General features: G+C 40.2%; 1 protein-coding gene across 1 annotated transcript in view; it reads right to left on the bottom strand.

Moving 5' to 3' along the window:
• Positions 1-2,284: 2,284 nt before the first annotated feature.
• The window catches only part of LOC306892184 (sickle tail protein homolog), a 45,570-nt gene continuing 29,293 nt past the window's right edge, over positions 2,285-18,561 (bottom strand). The window contains exons 6-20 of the mRNA XM_079453072.1: positions 17,821-18,524; positions 17,164-17,265; positions 16,964-17,010; positions 16,346-16,503; positions 16,093-16,268; positions 13,956-14,092; positions 13,701-13,848; positions 12,053-12,488; positions 10,984-11,206; positions 10,630-10,877; positions 10,188-10,331; positions 6,982-7,056; positions 4,720-6,414; positions 4,169-4,276; positions 2,285-3,747 (exon numbers count right to left, since the gene is read on the bottom strand). Of these exons, the coding sequence (XP_079309198.1) occupies positions 3,361-3,747; positions 4,169-4,276; positions 4,720-6,414; positions 6,982-7,056; positions 10,188-10,331; positions 10,630-10,877; positions 10,984-11,206; positions 12,053-12,488; positions 13,701-13,848; positions 13,956-14,092; positions 16,093-16,268; positions 16,346-16,503; positions 16,964-17,010; positions 17,164-17,265; positions 17,821-18,524 (4,788 nt within the window). The 3' untranslated portion in view covers positions 2,285-3,360. The remainder of the gene's footprint in view (positions 3,748-4,168; positions 4,277-4,719; positions 6,415-6,981; positions 7,057-10,187; positions 10,332-10,629; positions 10,878-10,983; positions 11,207-12,052; positions 12,489-13,700; positions 13,849-13,955; positions 14,093-16,092; positions 16,269-16,345; positions 16,504-16,963; positions 17,011-17,163; positions 17,266-17,820; positions 18,525-18,561) is intronic.

Genomic DNA, 18,561 nt, shown 5'->3' with positions numbered 1-18,561 from the left:
TGAAACAAATTGCAGTAGCTTGAATGGATATCGCAGCTTTCCTAATTTCCCATCTAATTGACGCTCTTGTTAATTGCAACGAATTAAAAATGCAAATTAGTGACCAGATCTTTGATTAACTTAAACAAGTTCCTTGTTGGTTTGTTAATGTCCTCAAAGATTTACAATGTTGACGCTTTTGCACCATAAAACATCAGGAGACAATAATTAATCTTAAATGCTAAAAGGACTTGCGATTTAATTACTCTTCTTCTCCTCTGTGTAGCATTGTAGCGTTTGGACTTCTCACTTCTTAATAGTAAATGTATTATATTACACAAATTACATGCTAATTAGATGGTGCAAAGCTTAGGGATTCAGCCTTCTCAAATTTGCATATGAGCTAATTATCTTTCATTAAAGCTAATTATACATTTGAAGGGGACCTAGAATTGAACATGGAGCTGTGCGCCTTTGTCCGGACTCTCATTAATGTAGATTTATCAGGAAACGCTGACGAAATGACTTGGGATTTGAAACAGCGGAGTAAGAGTGCCTGTGCATTTGTAAAAACAGTGATAAAATATTTTTCAGATTGTATCAAAACATTCAAATGAATAAATGACACTGCAAAGTACTTGTTATAGTGGTTGGCAAGTCAATGGTAACAATACAACGTTGTCACAGGAAGATTAAATCTGACTGATGACACCGTGTCTTAACAGGTGCGGTAAATGAATTTTTTAAAACTGAATTGAACTTGGCATTCAAAGTAATACATATCTAAGCACAGAGGAAGAGTCCAAATTAATAGATGTGCCAATCATTCGTCTCCGAGGAGTTTTTGCTGTCCACATAACAGATATGACTTATACATCAATCAGATATTAATTGCTTTCATGTCTCATATGATGAAAAGACCGCTGAGGGCCACAGACACAGTTCTTAAATGGCTTTTGAAACCCATTTTTAAAGACTTATGTTTAAGACACCCAATTCGGTTCATCTCTGATATCTCAATATAACCATTGTTAAATGGTTACTTAAATGATAACACGATGACGGAATGATTTCCCAAAGTGTTTGTTCACAGTGAGAGGAATTGTGTATTATATGCTTTTATTTCAACTCAAATCGAGCGAGAATGTATATAACTAAAACAGCAAAAAACTTGATAATTGGTTTTCTAATTCAAAGTCTAGGCGTTGAAGGGCATTTACTCTTGTCATTTCAAACTTGTATGAAAAGTAAATATATTTTGAAGAATGTTAACTGAACAATAGTGGTAGACATTCACTTCTATTGTACGGACACAACTACACCAATGCAAGTGAATAGGTGTCGCCTCTGTTCAGTTATCAACATTCTTCTTTTGTGTTCTGCAGAAGAAAGAAAGTTTTGAAATGACAAGAGTAAATGATGATTTTTGGATGAAAGATGAAAATGATGTATCATCACTTTATAGTACTTGCTTTCAAACTTGAGAGATGCAATTGTTACGAGGGAATACCTCTGAAAAACCTTTGGTCCTGCTTTTCTGAAATTAAATTGAAAGGGATTCTGCAAAAATGTAAATTATGTTTCTATTTACTCACCTTCGAGCTGTTCCAGATGTGTATACATTTCTTTGTTCTGATGGACATAGAGAAAGATATTTGGAAGAACGCTTAAAACCGAACAGATCTCAACACCCAACGACTCCCATCGTAGGAAAAAACAATGGTAGTCAAACGTGCCCCAGAACCGTTTGCTGTCCTACATTCTTCAAAATGTCTTCTGTGTTCACCAGAACAAAAAAAATTATAAAGCAATTTTTCCTACTATATATGGGTGTCGTGATCAGTTTGGTTACTAGCATTCTTCCAAATATCTTTGTCCATCAGAACAAAGAAATGTATACTTGTATAAATGTTTCACTTTAATTCTGCTCACTCCACACTAGAACGTTGGCCTGGTTTCATGGACAAGGCTTAGCCTAAACCAGGACTATGCCTTAGTTAATTTAGGCTATTTAAGTTTGTTTTAATAAAATGCCATAGAAAAAACATTACTGATGTGCATCTTGAAACAATACAATGGCACTGACATATTTTAATGTCAGGGCAAGATATTTTTCTTAAGCCTTGTCTGTGAAACCCGGCTGAATGTGTTGTTTCTATGGAGAATGCTTAAAGGATCATTGCTTGTCATTGAAGATCATTGAAGATCTGGATGTGTTTCACATTTTTGCGACACATCCAAAAATGGAGGACACCACAAAAAACGCGTTGTTTCAAGAAAAAAAAAAAGAAGCAAGAATCCACTGGCAGCCCTTTATTTCATAAACATCTGGCAAGCTTTCGTTTCACACATTTTTGTACAAGTTATACAAAATCAGAGATCATATTTACAGCAATATAGCTTTGCATTATTCTCTGAATAAATGTATGGGAAGCATGCATAGGAGTCAAGTTTGGCACAAAGTTAAAACACCTTTTACATCCAATATGTAATCAATACTTAATACGTAAACAACTTTTATTTTTGGCATTTTCAAAGGAGTGTAAGAATGGCACAACACAAAGCTACAGAATTACTATGATTGTACGTCATCCACTCACACTATATACACGTTGTTCGTCGCGTAGAGCCTTTAATGAACAATAAGTTCATGTGGTGGTATGGCAAAACAACCAATAAAACAGGTCATAGGCTGCATATTGTTAGTTTAAACTGGCAGTGCACTGGAGTTGAAGAGGAATTAACACAAATTCGGTTAGATCCCTTTCTATTAAATCATTCACCACAGGCTTGTTGAACTGCATGATATATATACAGTGGGCTTCCAAAATGTGAGAACTGTCGTTTCTATTTGAGAAATAATGTTGTATTTATTTTCAGTTTGTGTACAATGTGATCAATGATATCTGAGAGCGCTCCAACACGAGCAATTTCACAAATCTGTTTCGTGTCCTCGTAATTCTACAGAATATCACAATACATATTATATATTATGCCATTATTTCCTTTACTCTTAATTCTAAAACTTGCTCACACTTTTGAACGCACACATTGTATATGGCTAATTAAACCAAAAGTCTTTATTCATCCATTTTTCTATCTCCAAAATAGCATATTTAACATAGTTCATGTAAATAAACAATAATTTTTCGAATGCACTGTAAAATATAAAGCCAACACTGTCATTTATAATCATGCGTATCAATAAAAAAACAAGTGTTTCAGAAGCACTGCCATAAGTGACTAGATCTATTTGGTTGAATTCTTAAGAGTTCCGAAGTAGACCGTAATACCACCTTAAAAACGCAGCATCAAATCAAGACCAACCTGTCGTCATTACAGAAGAACTCAAATCCCCCAACAAGAAATAAAGAGAGCAATTTAAAGCTCACGCCGTGTCTCCGCGTGAGGATGCTGGCGTGCCGATGCCGTCCGTGTGTGCAGTTCGGCGACCGTTAAAAGAGAGGAAGGGGAAGAAGTTGGAGATACAGAGGAAGAAGAGGAGCTAGAGGATGAATAGCAATAAGAGCAGTACTGGATATTTTGAGCGTGTGGACAAAGCGCAAGGTTTTGATCTTTAGATCGACGAGAGCACAGGGGAGTTTGGATAGAGTCCTCTGAGGTCAAGGCGTGTCCGCAGCTGGGCCAGCTCAGACTGAGAGACGGGATAAAGGATTTAGAGGAAGAGGTTCGATTAGTCTTAGAAGCAGGCAAAGCAAGGGAAGCGTGTTTACGATCCCCATCAGCTTTCATAGCGCTGCCGTTAGCCTGCGAACAAAGATGTCGGAAGACACGGAAAGTCAAGGAGGATAACATATACAGTACGAAAAATACAGATTTCTATTTCCATAAAAATACTCGACAGCGAAGCACCGACAAAAATATTGCTCTAGTAACAAAAAGGTGTGATGTGGGGTTTTCTCTTAGTTTGTTTCGCACATGAAACAATAAAGGGGGAAAGGAGGGATAAGAGGATTTTGGATACGCAGGTCTCTTCATAATCCAACCAAAATAAAAGTATTTTACGGTCCTTTTGGTGACGGTGGTTATGACAAGAATGCGTAAGCAGGGGGTTGTGATGAAGTACAAGGGATCCACGTGTGTCCACAATAAAATGACGGATTCACAGTTTACGGAGCATTCTTGCTCATTTGTCTTGACCTCCCTGGTCGCCCTACAGTAAAACTACCTGTCGGAATTGCCTCTGGGGATCCTGGAGCTTCTGGGGCTTTCCGGGTTTTTCCGGGCGAGATTTGGGCGATGAAATCCTACTCGAAGCAGGCGAGTCGCCGGTGTTCTGTAAAGAGTCACAAAAAAACAATGTCAAACAGATGAAGATACCTGGCAGATGCACGGAAACGCAATAAACAACAAAACATTATCATTTTTAGACATGATTGCGGACCGAAAAATTCAAGTGAACCACAGCACCAAGTTCCCGACCACCACTACATGCGTTTTATTGACCCAGTAACAGATGAGAGCATTTAGACGGAGAAAAAGTTCAAGGCTTCAACCTGAATGAAAGTCTGAACAGTGAAAGTAGAGTGAAAGGGAGACGATCCAAAACCAAGTCCATAATCACGTGCACTAAAATCACACACCCCAGCGTTCCCGAGGGTACTTCACAGCTGACAACTACAAAACACATTCGGTGTTGATTATTGGAGTCGGCGGATAGATAGTGAGGCCCTAGAACAAACCCAAGCCACCGGGAGAAGAGGGAAGATGAACTGAGACCTGTTTACTGCTGGAGCTGGAGGAACTGGGGGACCCCGACGTGCTAGTGGAGGAACTGGGGGACCCCGACGTGCTAGTGGAGGAATGTGACTGCGCTTTCGATCTCTTATGTTGAGAGGACTTGTGTGGTTTTGGTTTCAGAGGTGGTGGTTGTTTTTTGGGACTGCCGTCCTCTGTTTCTTTTTGACTTGGGATTCTTTTAAGCTTTGAGTCTTTGTGGGAGACTTCAGTCGACAGTCCAATGTCACTTATGGTGTTTTCCAGCTGTTTGATAGTTTGCTCGAGACTGTTTAACGTTTGGTATGTCGTCTTGCGGATTTCCTCTGTCCTGTCTCTGGCGGTCTGGGGTGAGGCGGTTGAGCTTTGGGATACAGTCTGGGGGATGGGTGAATCAGGGTCTGCGAGGGTTTGGACCTCAAACCTCTTGGCTTCTTTGAGCTCGCTCACGGTTCCATCCGCTTCCTCTTCGTCCTCGTACACGACCACCTGCAGCGTCTTCTTCCCAGTTTTAGTCCCCGTGCGTAGGGCCTGACCGATGGCGGCGAGCTGCTTCTTGGGAAACCTAAACTTGAATTTCTTTTTCACATCTTTAGGCAATCCCGTTTTGTCTCCGTCCTCGACGTCGGGAGAGGAGCTCTCGCAGGAACTCGATCTCTGTGAAGGCAACGCACTACCGACGCTACTACTTCTCTGATTGTTTACCTTGTCTACGATGTTATTTCTGGTCATTATCTGTTCATCGTGACTCTTCGAGGTCATTTCCAATTCTTCTTCGGTCTCTTCGTCGATCCGTTCCTCGGACAGAACTCTCTCCAGCTCTTCTTCACACTCAAAGATGGTGGATAGGCGTTTGTATGCCTGTTGGATATCCATGGGCTCATCGAAAATGATAATCACTGGCTTCTTGTCATATCCGCAGTCCTCAGGGGCAAAAAGAGTCGGTTCCGTGCCCACTCTAAGAGTCTGGACGTCCTCACCTTTGCTGTTTACCAGCTGTTGGTATTCTCCTGTGGACAAAGCCTGTACTTTGGAGTTAGTGATCCTAAAGGCGATGTTATTTGGTGGAGGCGGGGCTTCTTCTCCGGGGAGGTCTGGACTCAAACTGGCATCCTCTGTGTAACGGAACTGACTATTGGATGATCGCATTATTACTTGCTGCTCAATGTCGTTCTGCTGTGATGACCATGTGCCACTGCTTGGTTGACTGACAGGTGAGTGAACCTGAGGATCAGCATTGTGAGAGCTCGTGCTAACAAGGGTAACTTCGACAGTGGTCGTTCTAGGTTTTACTGACCTGTCTTGCTCATTGGATGTATATGCTATCTGCTGCTCTGATGTCTCAACCGGTTTGATTTTCTCTGAGGTCGTTGGGACTTCCTGCTTTAGTGACTTCAGAACTGATTCAGCCTTCATCTCTATGGGGCTTATGAGTGATCGTTCTTTTACAGCCATAGCAAACGAGTTTACAGGACCGGATGACACCTGCTGAGCATCGCTCAGCTTGCTTTGGGTCTCCTTGACTGAAATTTTAGACACATCATCTGATGTTAACAGGTTTGGTAGGTGGAAAAGGTCAGAAGCGTTCTCAGATGCAACCTTGGATGAAGGGAAAGTTGCTTCTGTGGGCTCTTGCAGGTCAGCTGCTCCACTTTCACTCGACGACTTTGCGGTTGTCCCGGTGAAGTAATATAGGACCTGACAAAGAAATTAAGAATTCTTTGGATTTAAAGCAACACATTCAAGGCAAAGTGAATATGATATGTATATGTAAACATACAGCTGCAGAAAAATGAAGAGACCGTTTCTCTAAAAAAATTATTTAATCAGTATTTCTAGATGTATCGTGGTCATTGCATCCAGTGTCTGCTGAATTTCAACAAAATCAAACCTCAGGAGTGACATGACGTAATCCAACAGTAATGTAAAAGACTGACAGCATGACAAGACACATGAAAACTGATAAAAAAAGGTCTTATTTGAGGTATTAAAAAATACGGAGCAATTATTTTAGTTATTTTCACTCGTTTCTCCAGTTTTCATTTTTGCAAACAAATGCAAATAGATTTTTTGCATTAAAAACATAAATTTTTATTAGAAATTCAAAAGAAATATTGCTTGTAGTTCACGGATAATAAAATAATAATTTCACCTATACACGTCGCTAGAAATAGCAAATTCAGAAAAACTGAAAATAGATTTTAATGATCTCTTAATTGTTTCCCGTAGCTGTTTATGTTCTTAACCAAAAGAAAAGATATTTACCCTAGGTGAGCCAGGTGTTATGCTATCTTCTGTCATTTCAGATAGTTTTCCTTCCTGTGCCTGATGAGGGATTTTCTGCTAGGACAGTTTGTTAGCACAGAGTCATTACATTGAAGTGATTGTCTGCTTAGACTTTACCTGAGCTGATTCAAATAAAACTCAACTACACAAAGAAATGCAGACAAACGTCACAAAGTAAAACAGATCAATGGCGCCATCTAGAGTTGTTTAACCATTTGTCATATTAAAGAAACATAAGACTGTTAATGTAACTCATAGGTGGAAACCATGCAACAAACATGCATTTATTCTTATTGAAAATTAGATATTTTAGCATTTTCCATGCAAAGATGTTTCACAGTGAGGAGATGCCTGTGGACAAAACATGCTTTATGGTCAGATCATTTTTAAAACAAAGTATGTTGGTGGAAAAAAGTAAGTTGGATTCAGTAGAGACGCTGAAAAATTGCTCTCGGTTTTAATCTTTAAAGTAGGGTCTGAGGACACCTGGTGGTCTGCAATCCATAGCCAGGGTGTCTGCACAATAATGTTCTATGAATGATCAAATTGTGCTTTATTATAAGAAGACTTAAAATCTTAAACCTGTCATTTCAGTGTTTGGGTTTATTAACACTATGGCTGTCTTGCTGCTGTTGATTTCATAAAGGGTTTTAAGAAAACCTGATAAGTATTAATGTCAAAAGATATTTGAACAAAATGACAACGAAGCACATGTGGTATTAACATAATGTAAGATTAAATGTGCTTTTATTTATCACTGTAAAATGAGTCTGAAGTATTTATATGAAGAAGAAAACCCACATCCAATACAAATAGTTCAACTTGTGGTAAGGACGTGTTTGAACTATGGGGCCCTTGGAAAATGTCTTCTTGGTAAGGGCTTCCTGACCCCCAAAAGTTTGAAAATCCCTGATGTATACACTTGTAATCTGATTATTAGAGTATAATTCTGAAACTCATGTTTAATGTGTATCCGTAAAACAGAAATATAATCTTTAAAAAAGAAAACAATGAGACACGAAACATCAGTCAGTCATTGGTCAAAAATGTCCTTGGAGTCGACATCCGTCCTCGTTTTTAAAAAAGTGAACTCTGACTGTTGAAAAGGAAAAAGGTCAAAAGTCAGATTGAACTGAATGACCCTCCAACCGCCCGGTGACTCGGTCCCACCCCTCTTATCCGGCTGCATCTATTAGCATTCAGAAAGAGAGCTGAGTGACAGACACACATTGGAATGGGTTGTTCCTCTTTTACTGAGGGGTTATGGTCAGACGTCAGCGTGCATCGGTGTGAATGTTACGTATTAGTGTCAGTAGAACAGGAGGTTATGGGACATGACTGCCGTGTGAGACTTATGAATTGGTGGTTAAGTACACGTCACATTCGTTACTTTGTTTGGTAAGCCCCGGTTCCCTCACACTGTCTAAGGGCTCATGGGTTGTGAGATTGACAATGTATCTGGGCTGTAAATCTTTAACTGTGCACTTCTGAAACACCTGGGGGGATGAGGGTTGGACATAAGGTGCTGTTGTATTTAATACATGCGATGAATGCAAAACATGACCTTTTTTGCAGTACTTGGATCAGTGTTTCTCAAGTGGTGGGTCAAAATACCTTTCTAAGTGCGTCCCGAAATGTGTACGGTCTAAGAAACAACATCGACAACAGCAAAACGTTTCGGAACGTATTTTGAAAGACGAGCGTGAAAGCTTTTGGCAGATGCCTGAGCGAGTGTCCCAATTCAAGATGTTGTCAGGCTGAATGTCAGTGTCATTGTTCTATCGGTTTTTAAAATAAAAAGTCTTTCACCTTTTGACTTTGGTGAAATTGCTATACCTTAAGTGAATAAAATGATTTTGATCATTACAAATAAAGTAAGTGGTCTTGAAGAGGATTCTTTTTTCTGTCTTTGTCTTGACCGTCTCATTTAGACTCGGTCTTGACTTGGACTCGCACCTCTTTAGACTCGGTCTTGACTAGTCCTGGTCCTGGACTCGACAAAGGTGGACATGATTATAGCCCTGCGAACTATCCTGTCCTGTCAGACGTTACAGTGCTATACTCACACAAATACGGAGCCACGGGCTGACTTCACTGTACTTTGAGTTCAATGTACTTTTAGTTTGTTACTGAAAATAACAAAGATGAACAACATTTTTTATTAATTAAACATGGAGCAAGTTTTTACAATGGTAGCAGAACATATAAAGAGAACATTGTTAGCTAGGCTACGTTTGGAAACCATAAAGTACCCAAACATTATAGTCATTTTTGAACAATATATTTATTTGTTATAATTAAAACGCGTCTTTATTTTAGTTAAACAATTTGATTGAAGAAATGTTTTATAGATTTTTCCGACCTGTGTTGATTAAAATTCAAAACAGTGTCCTCAGCCAAATCCTATTTCATATAGTAAGCACATGTTCTTTTCTACTTTTTCTCATTTTTAAATCCAAAGTTTAGGTTCACTTGACTGAAATGTTCTTCATGATTAAAAAAACATTTCATCTAAAGGCATATGCTTAAATGTTTTTTGAAAAGGATGACTTCAATAATGACAAGAAACAGCCAAAAGGAGCCAAAAGGAGGAAAATCCTTCAAAACGGTTTAAAAAGTTTCACACCTTAAGATTATAAAATGCCACGGCAACATTTTTGCAAATTCTCTGCAACTTCATTTGTGTCATCCAGACTTTCAATAAGTTTACTGTTGTTCTAAAGCGTGTCCTGTAAATATAGTGTATATTTATTCGTACAAATTATACATTTATGTTTGTAATATGCACTATTGTATTCTATTATTTTCCTTTCTTATGTGTCCAGGTTTTGGGGTGTTGCGTACTGTATGATGTATTTTTATTTTTGTGTAAGCTGGACCTGGATTCATGCTGACGTCACAGTCATAGATGAAGTTACCTATTCTGAACTACAGAGGGCAGCACAAGTTAGACTTCTGGGAAATCCGATATGCCCCGCATTATCCCTTAAAGTGCCATATTTAAAGTGTACATGGTTACATTGATGTGGCTGTTTGATGTTCATATCAGCTCGATGTTTGTCACCTAACCCCTATTTTTCAGCCAACTGCGTTTCCTACTTCCACTTTTTTCTTATTAGCCACAGGTTAACCTCCACATGTGTGAAATAATAAATGTGCAAAAAGGATAATCGTGTTCTGCTGACCTGTAGCTCAGCCAAAATCGTATCTCCTTCATCTTCTTCATCTTGTAAGGTGGAGGTGTTGACAGGGGGAGGGGTGCACGGCTTGGGCTTGACCTTTGGGGGCACACGCAAGGGTTTGGGCTGTGGAGCTTCTTCCTCAGCCTCCTAGAGCCAAAACAATCAGCCAAGTGTGACCGACCCTCACCCTCTATTATTTCTTTCATAACAACAAGAGCAGCTGGAACCCACACTGTGGCTTTCATTATTATTCACAAAAACAGGACACAATATGGCACACCCAGGCCAAAGATAGCACAATACAATTGCAACAAATATCAACCACAACTGCAGGAATCCACTGAGAGAAGATGTCTGGGAATGCAGTTCAGCAAGGCCTGAGTGACTTCTTCTAATGAGGATCACAACAACATTATTTGGAGTTGAAACAGCACAACACACACACCTGAGCGCTAGTTGACTCTTTCCGGGGGGCGTAGAGCACCTCTCCTGACCGACCGGTGGTGAGCCTAGCTCCGGAGGGGTAGAATCTGCGTGGAGGGGGAGGAGGAGGCGATTTGCTGGTGGTCTCAGGGTTGGGCTTTCCTCTGTCAACACTAGCCCTGTGGGGCTTTTCTATGGTGGCCTTCGGGGGTCTCTCTAAACTGGTCTGGACTGGTTTGTCTGCTTTGAGTCCATCTTGTAGTGTAGCTTCTGTTTAAACAAAAAGCCAAATAAAATCAAATATTTGTGCAATGCATATTTTGTAACATAAACAAATGATTTAGTTGTATATGCAGATTAGAGTGGATGGACATGCCAGGAAGTGGAGACACGGGAAGTGAAAATGCCATCATATCTAGCCTGCTGGGTGGTTGGGAGGAGATTTTGTCCGCCCGGTCGCTCAACTCCAGGTCAGGTATGGAGTTCAAAAGGCTGGCCTGGGTCTGCTGAAGGACTCTATCCATTTCTTTCTCCGTTTCTGGTTCAGCAGAGTGAAGCGTGCTGTTTGTGTGCTTTTCCTCCAGGCCTCTTTCTGAAACCTGTGAGGAGTGACACAGATATCTGAAGTTACTCTTTAGTGATATCAGCTCTCCTGCAGCCCAAAACGAAATGCCAAGGTCATGGGTCTATTCCCAGGAAACTCAAAAACGGATACATTTTGGCCGTGTTTAAGATAGGGCTTATGATATCAGCGAATGTATGAATGAATGAAATCGTCTGCCTAATAGTAAATAAATAGTTTTATTGCTTAACATTTTTTGACTTAAAAATCCAAGGCCCAGTTTCACAGACAGGGTTTATTTTAAACCAGGACTAGGCCTTATTTAAATTAGGATATTAAAGTAGCTTTTATAAAAATGCCTCAGTAAAAACTATGCTAGTGTGAATCTTGAGACAACAAAGCAATAGTACTGAAATGTTTTAGGATCTGCCATCGCAAGTGATTTTCATTTAAGACAGATCAAACTTGCATTTTTGTCTGAGACTAGGCTTAAGCCTTGTTTGTGAAACCGGGCACAAGAGTTGTGGTTACATTAATGCAACCATTTTTTTAATAGATTCAGGTTACTTTCAATTAATACGTTTCATAGATTCAGTCTAGAAAAAGTTGAATATTTAGTTATTTTTTCCTGTAAAAATAATCATTTCTTCATTTCCTAAAATAGCTTTAATATAATTCTACACCCTTGCTTCATTTATTATATGCTCTATATGCTAATTATTCCAATTTGGTCAACCGTGTTACGTGTTAACTTTGGTTAACTGCAGTTTAAGGAAAATTACATTTTCACCCCAGGGAAACTACGTAGATAATCACACAACACCATGACGTTTTTGTACTAGTTGCAACTCAATCAAAAGTGAAAGACACGGTTGAGATTCACCTCTTGAAACACGCTCGTGTTTGTATTAAAGGTGATCTCCTCCACGATCTGTGAAGATGTGAAAGATCCAGTTCTCACAGCAGTGCCTGACAGCTGAGCTTCCTGGCCCTGTTGAGCGGCTCTCTGTTTGAGATCAGGACTGTTTTCTCTGCTCCTGGGTATGACCATTGCCACAGTGGGCGAGTCCCGTCCGTGGGAGGGATTGAGCAGGGGGCCGGTGTGGTGTGTGCTGATGGGAGTGTTCCGAATCCGGTGCACTGTGTAGGGGGATGAGGTTGTGGGCTCTGAACTGCTGACTTTTGAGGGTGATCTTGGCTGTGGAGTGGGAGAATCCTGCACAGGTTTTGGAGATCTGCAGCCCTCAGCATAGACAACTGAATAATCAGTAACTGTCTTTGCGGTTTCAGATGCATGATTCTGGCTATCAGTAGCATATCTACAGAAAACAAATGGTTATCTTCAGAGATGATTTATAAAACACAGATTTCTTAAACATTTTAAAGCCATTTCTACTTTAAAAGCATATCCTATCTAATGATCAGGGCTGCGTTTCCCGATAACGTTAGAGTGTCTACGAATGAACACCTTTACTACAGTTATACCTTTTCTAGGCGCGTTTCCCAAAGACGGTCACTTTCTTACATCCCACGTTACCAGGTGCTGTCCAATGGTGGTGGTGCTGAATTAATGGATATCGAGCGTTCGATAATCAATTATTCACCCTATATAGGGACTGCTTCACAGCGTTATGTCAGGTATCGGCGTTCTTTATAAAATAAGGAATTTAGAAATAGTAGGACAGGATAAAAATAAACCAAATTGCAAACAAAATCCAACCTTGGATATAATTTAATTGTGAAATGAGTGTGGGAACCTCGCAATCTCATGCCCAAATGTATCAACCCACTACACTAACCGGCAGTATGATCATCAAAGTTTCTCAAACTTTGGGTCATGAAGAGGGTCATGCAAAGCCACTTGATTTTCTCGTTTAGTTTGTCTCGACAAAGTTAGACCAACAAGATCCAAAAGCAACTGAATTTGCTGCTGATGCAGGTTCAATTTTCTATGATTATAATTGCAGCATAAATTGTAGGTAGGTTTTCACAGATTAAGTACACAAGAACGCTCCGTCTTTGATGAAAGAAAGAAATTTGCTGTATCGCGGCAGTTTGAACATACTTCCTAGCACAATCTTTCTCTTTAAATGTACTCGATATTCTTTGGTTTTCACTTTTACATAATGTCATTAAAAAGCTAAAAATCATCAGTGTAAAGACAATTTATTCTTTGCATGAAAAAACTTGTGTTTTCTAGCCCCCCGTTAAAGTCCATTATATGGAGAAGAACCCTGGACAGCTTTCCTCATAAGCCTCAATTTGGTTTTCGACAAAGGAAATAAACACATGGACTGCATTTAGATGAGTGAATAATCATGACATCATCATTTTTAAGGGGACTACTCCTTTAATGCAGATGCTTCTATCCAGAGCAACATAGAGTACAGTGTACAATTTTTGTTTTTACATGGAAATCATATCCATATTACCATTGTGAAACATGTCTTTACAATTTTTTCAGCAATATTAAAAATGTACCACTGATGGTCAACGGGCTTTAATATTGCTAACAGTACATGGTTTCCTACCTTCTCAATCCACTGAGAGTGTCAGTCAGGGCTTTGACTCTCTTCAGCATGTTGTCCATCTTATGCGGCTCCTCCTTCAAGAAACGCACAGCCTCCACCTCCACCCTCAAAACCGTTCGCATTTTTATCTGCAGCGCCGGGAACTCTCCTGAAGAGATGCACCAGCCATTTCACCAAATAATTACACACATTTTATATTTTATAAATATAAAAATGACATGATTCTACAGGCAAGAAAATAGAAATCCTGTGTACCTTTAAGTGCGGCCAAAGCTTCTCCCACTTTTCGTAGATTGACCGCCCCTTCCTCCACATCTTTCAGGGTGACTGCTTGATGGCTCGTGCCAGAGGTAGATTCTCTCTTGAGCTTCTCGACATAGTTCTCCAGCTCTCTGTACCATTATCAGACAGACAATTAGATTACAGAATATAAAGTCTAAAGGGTCTAGTTTCATCAAGTCTTCATATTTTGAGTGAGAGGTTTGGTACGCCTTCAATTTTGACACTTAGTCTGACAGCATTGGAACAGGCGTTGACTGCCCAAGTTTGTGCAAAACCTGATCTGTGTTTACCCAGCATAATTTGAGAATGTTGTCCAAGAAGAGGATCTTGTGCTTCACTGAAAACGTGGAAATCGGATCTCTTGTTTAAAGGAATTACCAATGGCCCATGTCACCAATTTGCTTACATTTGACTAGTGACCTAGAATAAGTGTTGAATCTAAAATAGCGTTTATTTCTCTATAATAACATATTGCCCAATAAACGACTAAGAAAAGAACTGCCCAATAAAGGGCAAGTTGACCATGTCAAGCATTGTGCAGAAGTCAGAATGCATGAAACACCATTGCACATCCCCTTTAAATAGAAAATCTGTTCAGAATCGCCAATGTGTTTTTTGGCTCTTTTGTATGTACTGTATTTGTTTAAAATGCATTTATTGCAGCATGTTCCGCATTTAGTGACACCTAACACTGTGTAATGAGAAAGATGTGACTTTGAGAACTGCTGAAGGTTGAAACCTGTTAGACATGCTTGAAGCTTGTTTGTTGACTGACAGTTGAAATACAGAGAAGTTTTGGGGCAGAAGATTGCAACAAAAACTCAGCCCTCAGCCAAATACCTTCAGAGGATCATAATAACCTCATTGTTTCTCAGTGTCTCAGACTCGTTTCTGTTCATATGATTAAAAACTGTAAATCGCTGAAGCAGGTCATCATGACATTAGAGTTATACCCAGTTATTAAACCTACACAGAAACCTGCACATGCTCCAAGACCACAGTCCTGGTGCTGCGTCTGTGGGAAATGGTTCTTGATTTCTGTGATTTACCTGAAGGGTTTTCCCATGCAAGATGTCAAGTCCCGCTTTTGTAAATCAATCTCACGATCTCAAAGCTGGTTACAACATGAATTTGACTTGTTTTTGTGTTGGGTAATAATTGACAGATGATTGTCAATGGAATAAAGTGCTTTGATATTTGGTGCTACCCGTACCTTTTGAAGTAACCTAACTTATATTTCCTAACTTATAACACACAGAGTTCATTGTGACAGGAAACACAGACGAACATTCACAATCCTTATTCATCGGAGACAGGTTTGGACAGTGGCTTATTCGATACGTCATTTCATTCTCTCTTACTCCACCCAAGGAAGGCATGATAGCTTTTTTTCCATCAAGGTTTACACTTCTAAATGGGCCTCTGAAGAAAACCCAGTATAACACTAATGATGTAAGTATTCCCCCTGTTCGATGTTTATTAAAGCTGATGTTAAGCACTGTCATGGGACTGTAATTAATTGCTGTGGGAGATGGGGGAATTTAGCTTTGATCAGACGTGAGAAGTTAATCGGCATCAAATCTGGCTCATTTGCAGAAACTAATCACTGCTTTGCTTCCCCTTTAGACGGCAACATGCTGCTCTGTTCATCTACAGCTGTCTCCGGCATTCAAGACGGATGACCAATCCGTAATAGATTCTTTGCGGGTAGTCAACGTCAAACAGTAGTGCCACAATAAAGGGAGACTTTTACTTCTGTGTCCGCAAGCGCTGTGATTGGTCTGCTTGAACCCCCTCCCTTCAGGTAAAAAAACTCAGCGATAGCGTTGGGTTACTCATACGCATTTCCGAACGAATCATAAACAGTAAATAAATGACATGCGCTTCTTCATGTCACAACTCAGGCTGCAAAATTGACTGTTTACTTGCCGCTATCACTGCTAAATGCTTCAGACAGCGTACACAACGAAGTGTGCCATTGTCGACGCAGACAACAATGACAAGTATAAACAAAAACCCGGCACATTGCCTACAGTGTAGAGGCTACGGCGTAGGTCCGATCCAGAAAGTAAAAATCCCCCTTAACATGTATGATGCCCTGTTCTCTTACCCAAGGTGAAGGAGAACGTTCTCCTCCATGCACAGGTACTTGTGTCTTTCTTCATCCACCTGGACTCTTTGTCTTTGCACAGGGTCCTCTGGGCGCAGCGGAGTTTCTGAAAGGTTGCCAGAGATCTCCTGTTCAGCTTGTCGCAGCATCATCTTCACGGTTTCCTGGTTTTGCAGCTGCATACGCAAAGCAAAGCTCGGTTAACACAGGTTATAATGACCTGCTGCATACAGGTGTGACATTGAGATTATACCTGCAGTTGTTTGAGCTGGTAGAGCTGCAGTCTGAGGTCAGATACGTTTCTTTTGAAAGTGAAGAGCAGTGAGCATACAGCAGGATCTCTGACAGGAGGTTGAGTCCGTGCTGGAGCAGAGTCTGTATTCACAGCTGGGTCTTTATAGGATGCTAAAACTGAGAAAACACCAGGCTTTTATTCAATTTTACAGTCCCTGTTCAGATAAACAAGGGGAGATGTCATTGAAGACATTAAATTGTAATATATGTAAGGGATTATGCACAGCTAGCCGTGGCCAAGAACCACGCGAAGCAGAGAGTGGTCGCTCCACGCAGTGCATTGAAATCCTTTGATGCATGGCTAGCCGTGGATTATCCCGCATATACCAAAGTTATTTGCCAAATGAAAGCTGTTATTGATGTTTACAGTGTAATTTTTTATCAGACAGGTAAAAAAAGTTCGTCAGTTAATTTCAAATGTTGATCAATTTTTGATCAACTGTTTTTAATGCACACCTTCCAGCCAATCAGAATTGAGTATTCAAACAGATAACGGCATAAAACAGCATACATAGTAATTCAATAGCCTTTGTTTGTTTGAATATTAAAGAAAACAAATATCTGAATGTTTACTGACCACCATTTTTTATGTTATGAGCTGGAGAGGTCCTCAATGTTTTTTCACTGTAGTAAAAGATAGAAAATGGTCAAAATCCATGCAAATGATTATAAAATTCACATTATAGGCCAACTAATAAAGTTTAGATTTTACAATAATAGAATACATTCCATAACACAGTTAATATAAAGCTTCAAAAAGTTTAATTGAACATTTACCTGGTGGTCTCTTTGGCACTTGTATTCGGGCCTTTGAAAAGAGCATGCTGAACAAGTCCTGTCAGACTGGCTATCTGTTGCTCCATAGCCTTTATTCTTACACTAAAAACATAAGCCACAGGTCAATAACACAATAAAGACAACATTAAATATTATGTTAGACTATAATGTTAGATTATTTTTGTGACAGATTATAATGTTTGCAGGTCACCCAGATCTAAAGGGCAATGGTCTTAAACATGGTGTCCAACTGAGGATTGAGTTGGCGCCAATTAATTTTTTTATTGGGCCACAAGCCTGGATTCGAACTCAAGTCGCCCGCTGCTCTTCCGAAGTCCACTGACATTTGTAATATTACATTTTCTTTAAATCATTTTTTCAAAGTTCTTCCATAAAAAAGCTTGTAATATTTCATATCAAATTAAAACATTAAAATAAAATAATCATTTGAAACAAACAGAACGTCATGTTGGGAATCAAGTTAAAATAAATCAATAAATATCGCTGTTGAAGATCCATTATTTAAAAATGGGGGATGATGAATAATATTTATTTTTACTTTTTCTTTATAATGTTATTTTTACAATCGCCAATATCAGATATGAACCTCTGCAAATGTGCAGTATGGACTTTAATTAAATTTATATTGACTCTCACCTCTGAGGATCTCCGGCTGAGACACCCTGAAATGGTCTCTCTCCATGACCAGGCGGAAAATCTGCAAAAACCGGCGAAGTCATGTTGGCTCTCACCCTGGTAACCTCCATTACTCCGTTTCCATTACTGTCCTTGCGCAAAGATCTTCTGAGAGTTGATGCCCTTTCCATCGCTACACCTTGTGATTGCATGTCAATCATTCTGACCTCATTGACCCTGTGGGGGGAAGCAGGCGGAGTTTTGGAGCCCAACTGACTCTCGCTGTACTTGCGGGACTTCTGTCTGTAGAGGGTGTGCTGGTCCTGGCCGTCTGGGACGTCTCCAGTGTGGCTGCCTTGAGAAGAGGCGATGCTAAGCCTGGCCTCGACCTGAGCGTACGGGTCAGCAAACACAGGAACGCTCTTACTGCTCAGGTCTTCATCTGGTTTCACGTCCCGTCGCTCTAGGATGGCACTAGGGCAGGGTGTGTTGGAGCGACTGGGGGGCACGCTCGACAGGCGCTCCCTTGGTAAAGTAGCGCCACCAGACATAGAACCAGAATGGCTGTAGGAAATCCTGGAGGGGGAAGAGGGCACAGAGCGAGGTGTAGGAGGAGACAAGGAGCCCTGGACTGAGTGAAGAGGACTGTGGGGTCCTGGAAGAGTATGCACGGGGCTGAGGGGTCCATGCTGCTGTCTGTTACTGTATAGCCTCTCTCTTGTGATCTGGGGATAGACCAAAAACACATTAAAGGGAATTGCC

This window comes from Barbatula barbatula (genome assembly GCF_947034865.1).
Source record: "Barbatula barbatula genome assembly, chromosome: 3".
Lineage (NCBI taxonomy): Eukaryota > Metazoa > Chordata > Actinopteri > Cypriniformes > Nemacheilidae > Barbatula > Barbatula barbatula.
This window is presented reverse-complemented; position numbering and strand designations above follow the sequence as displayed.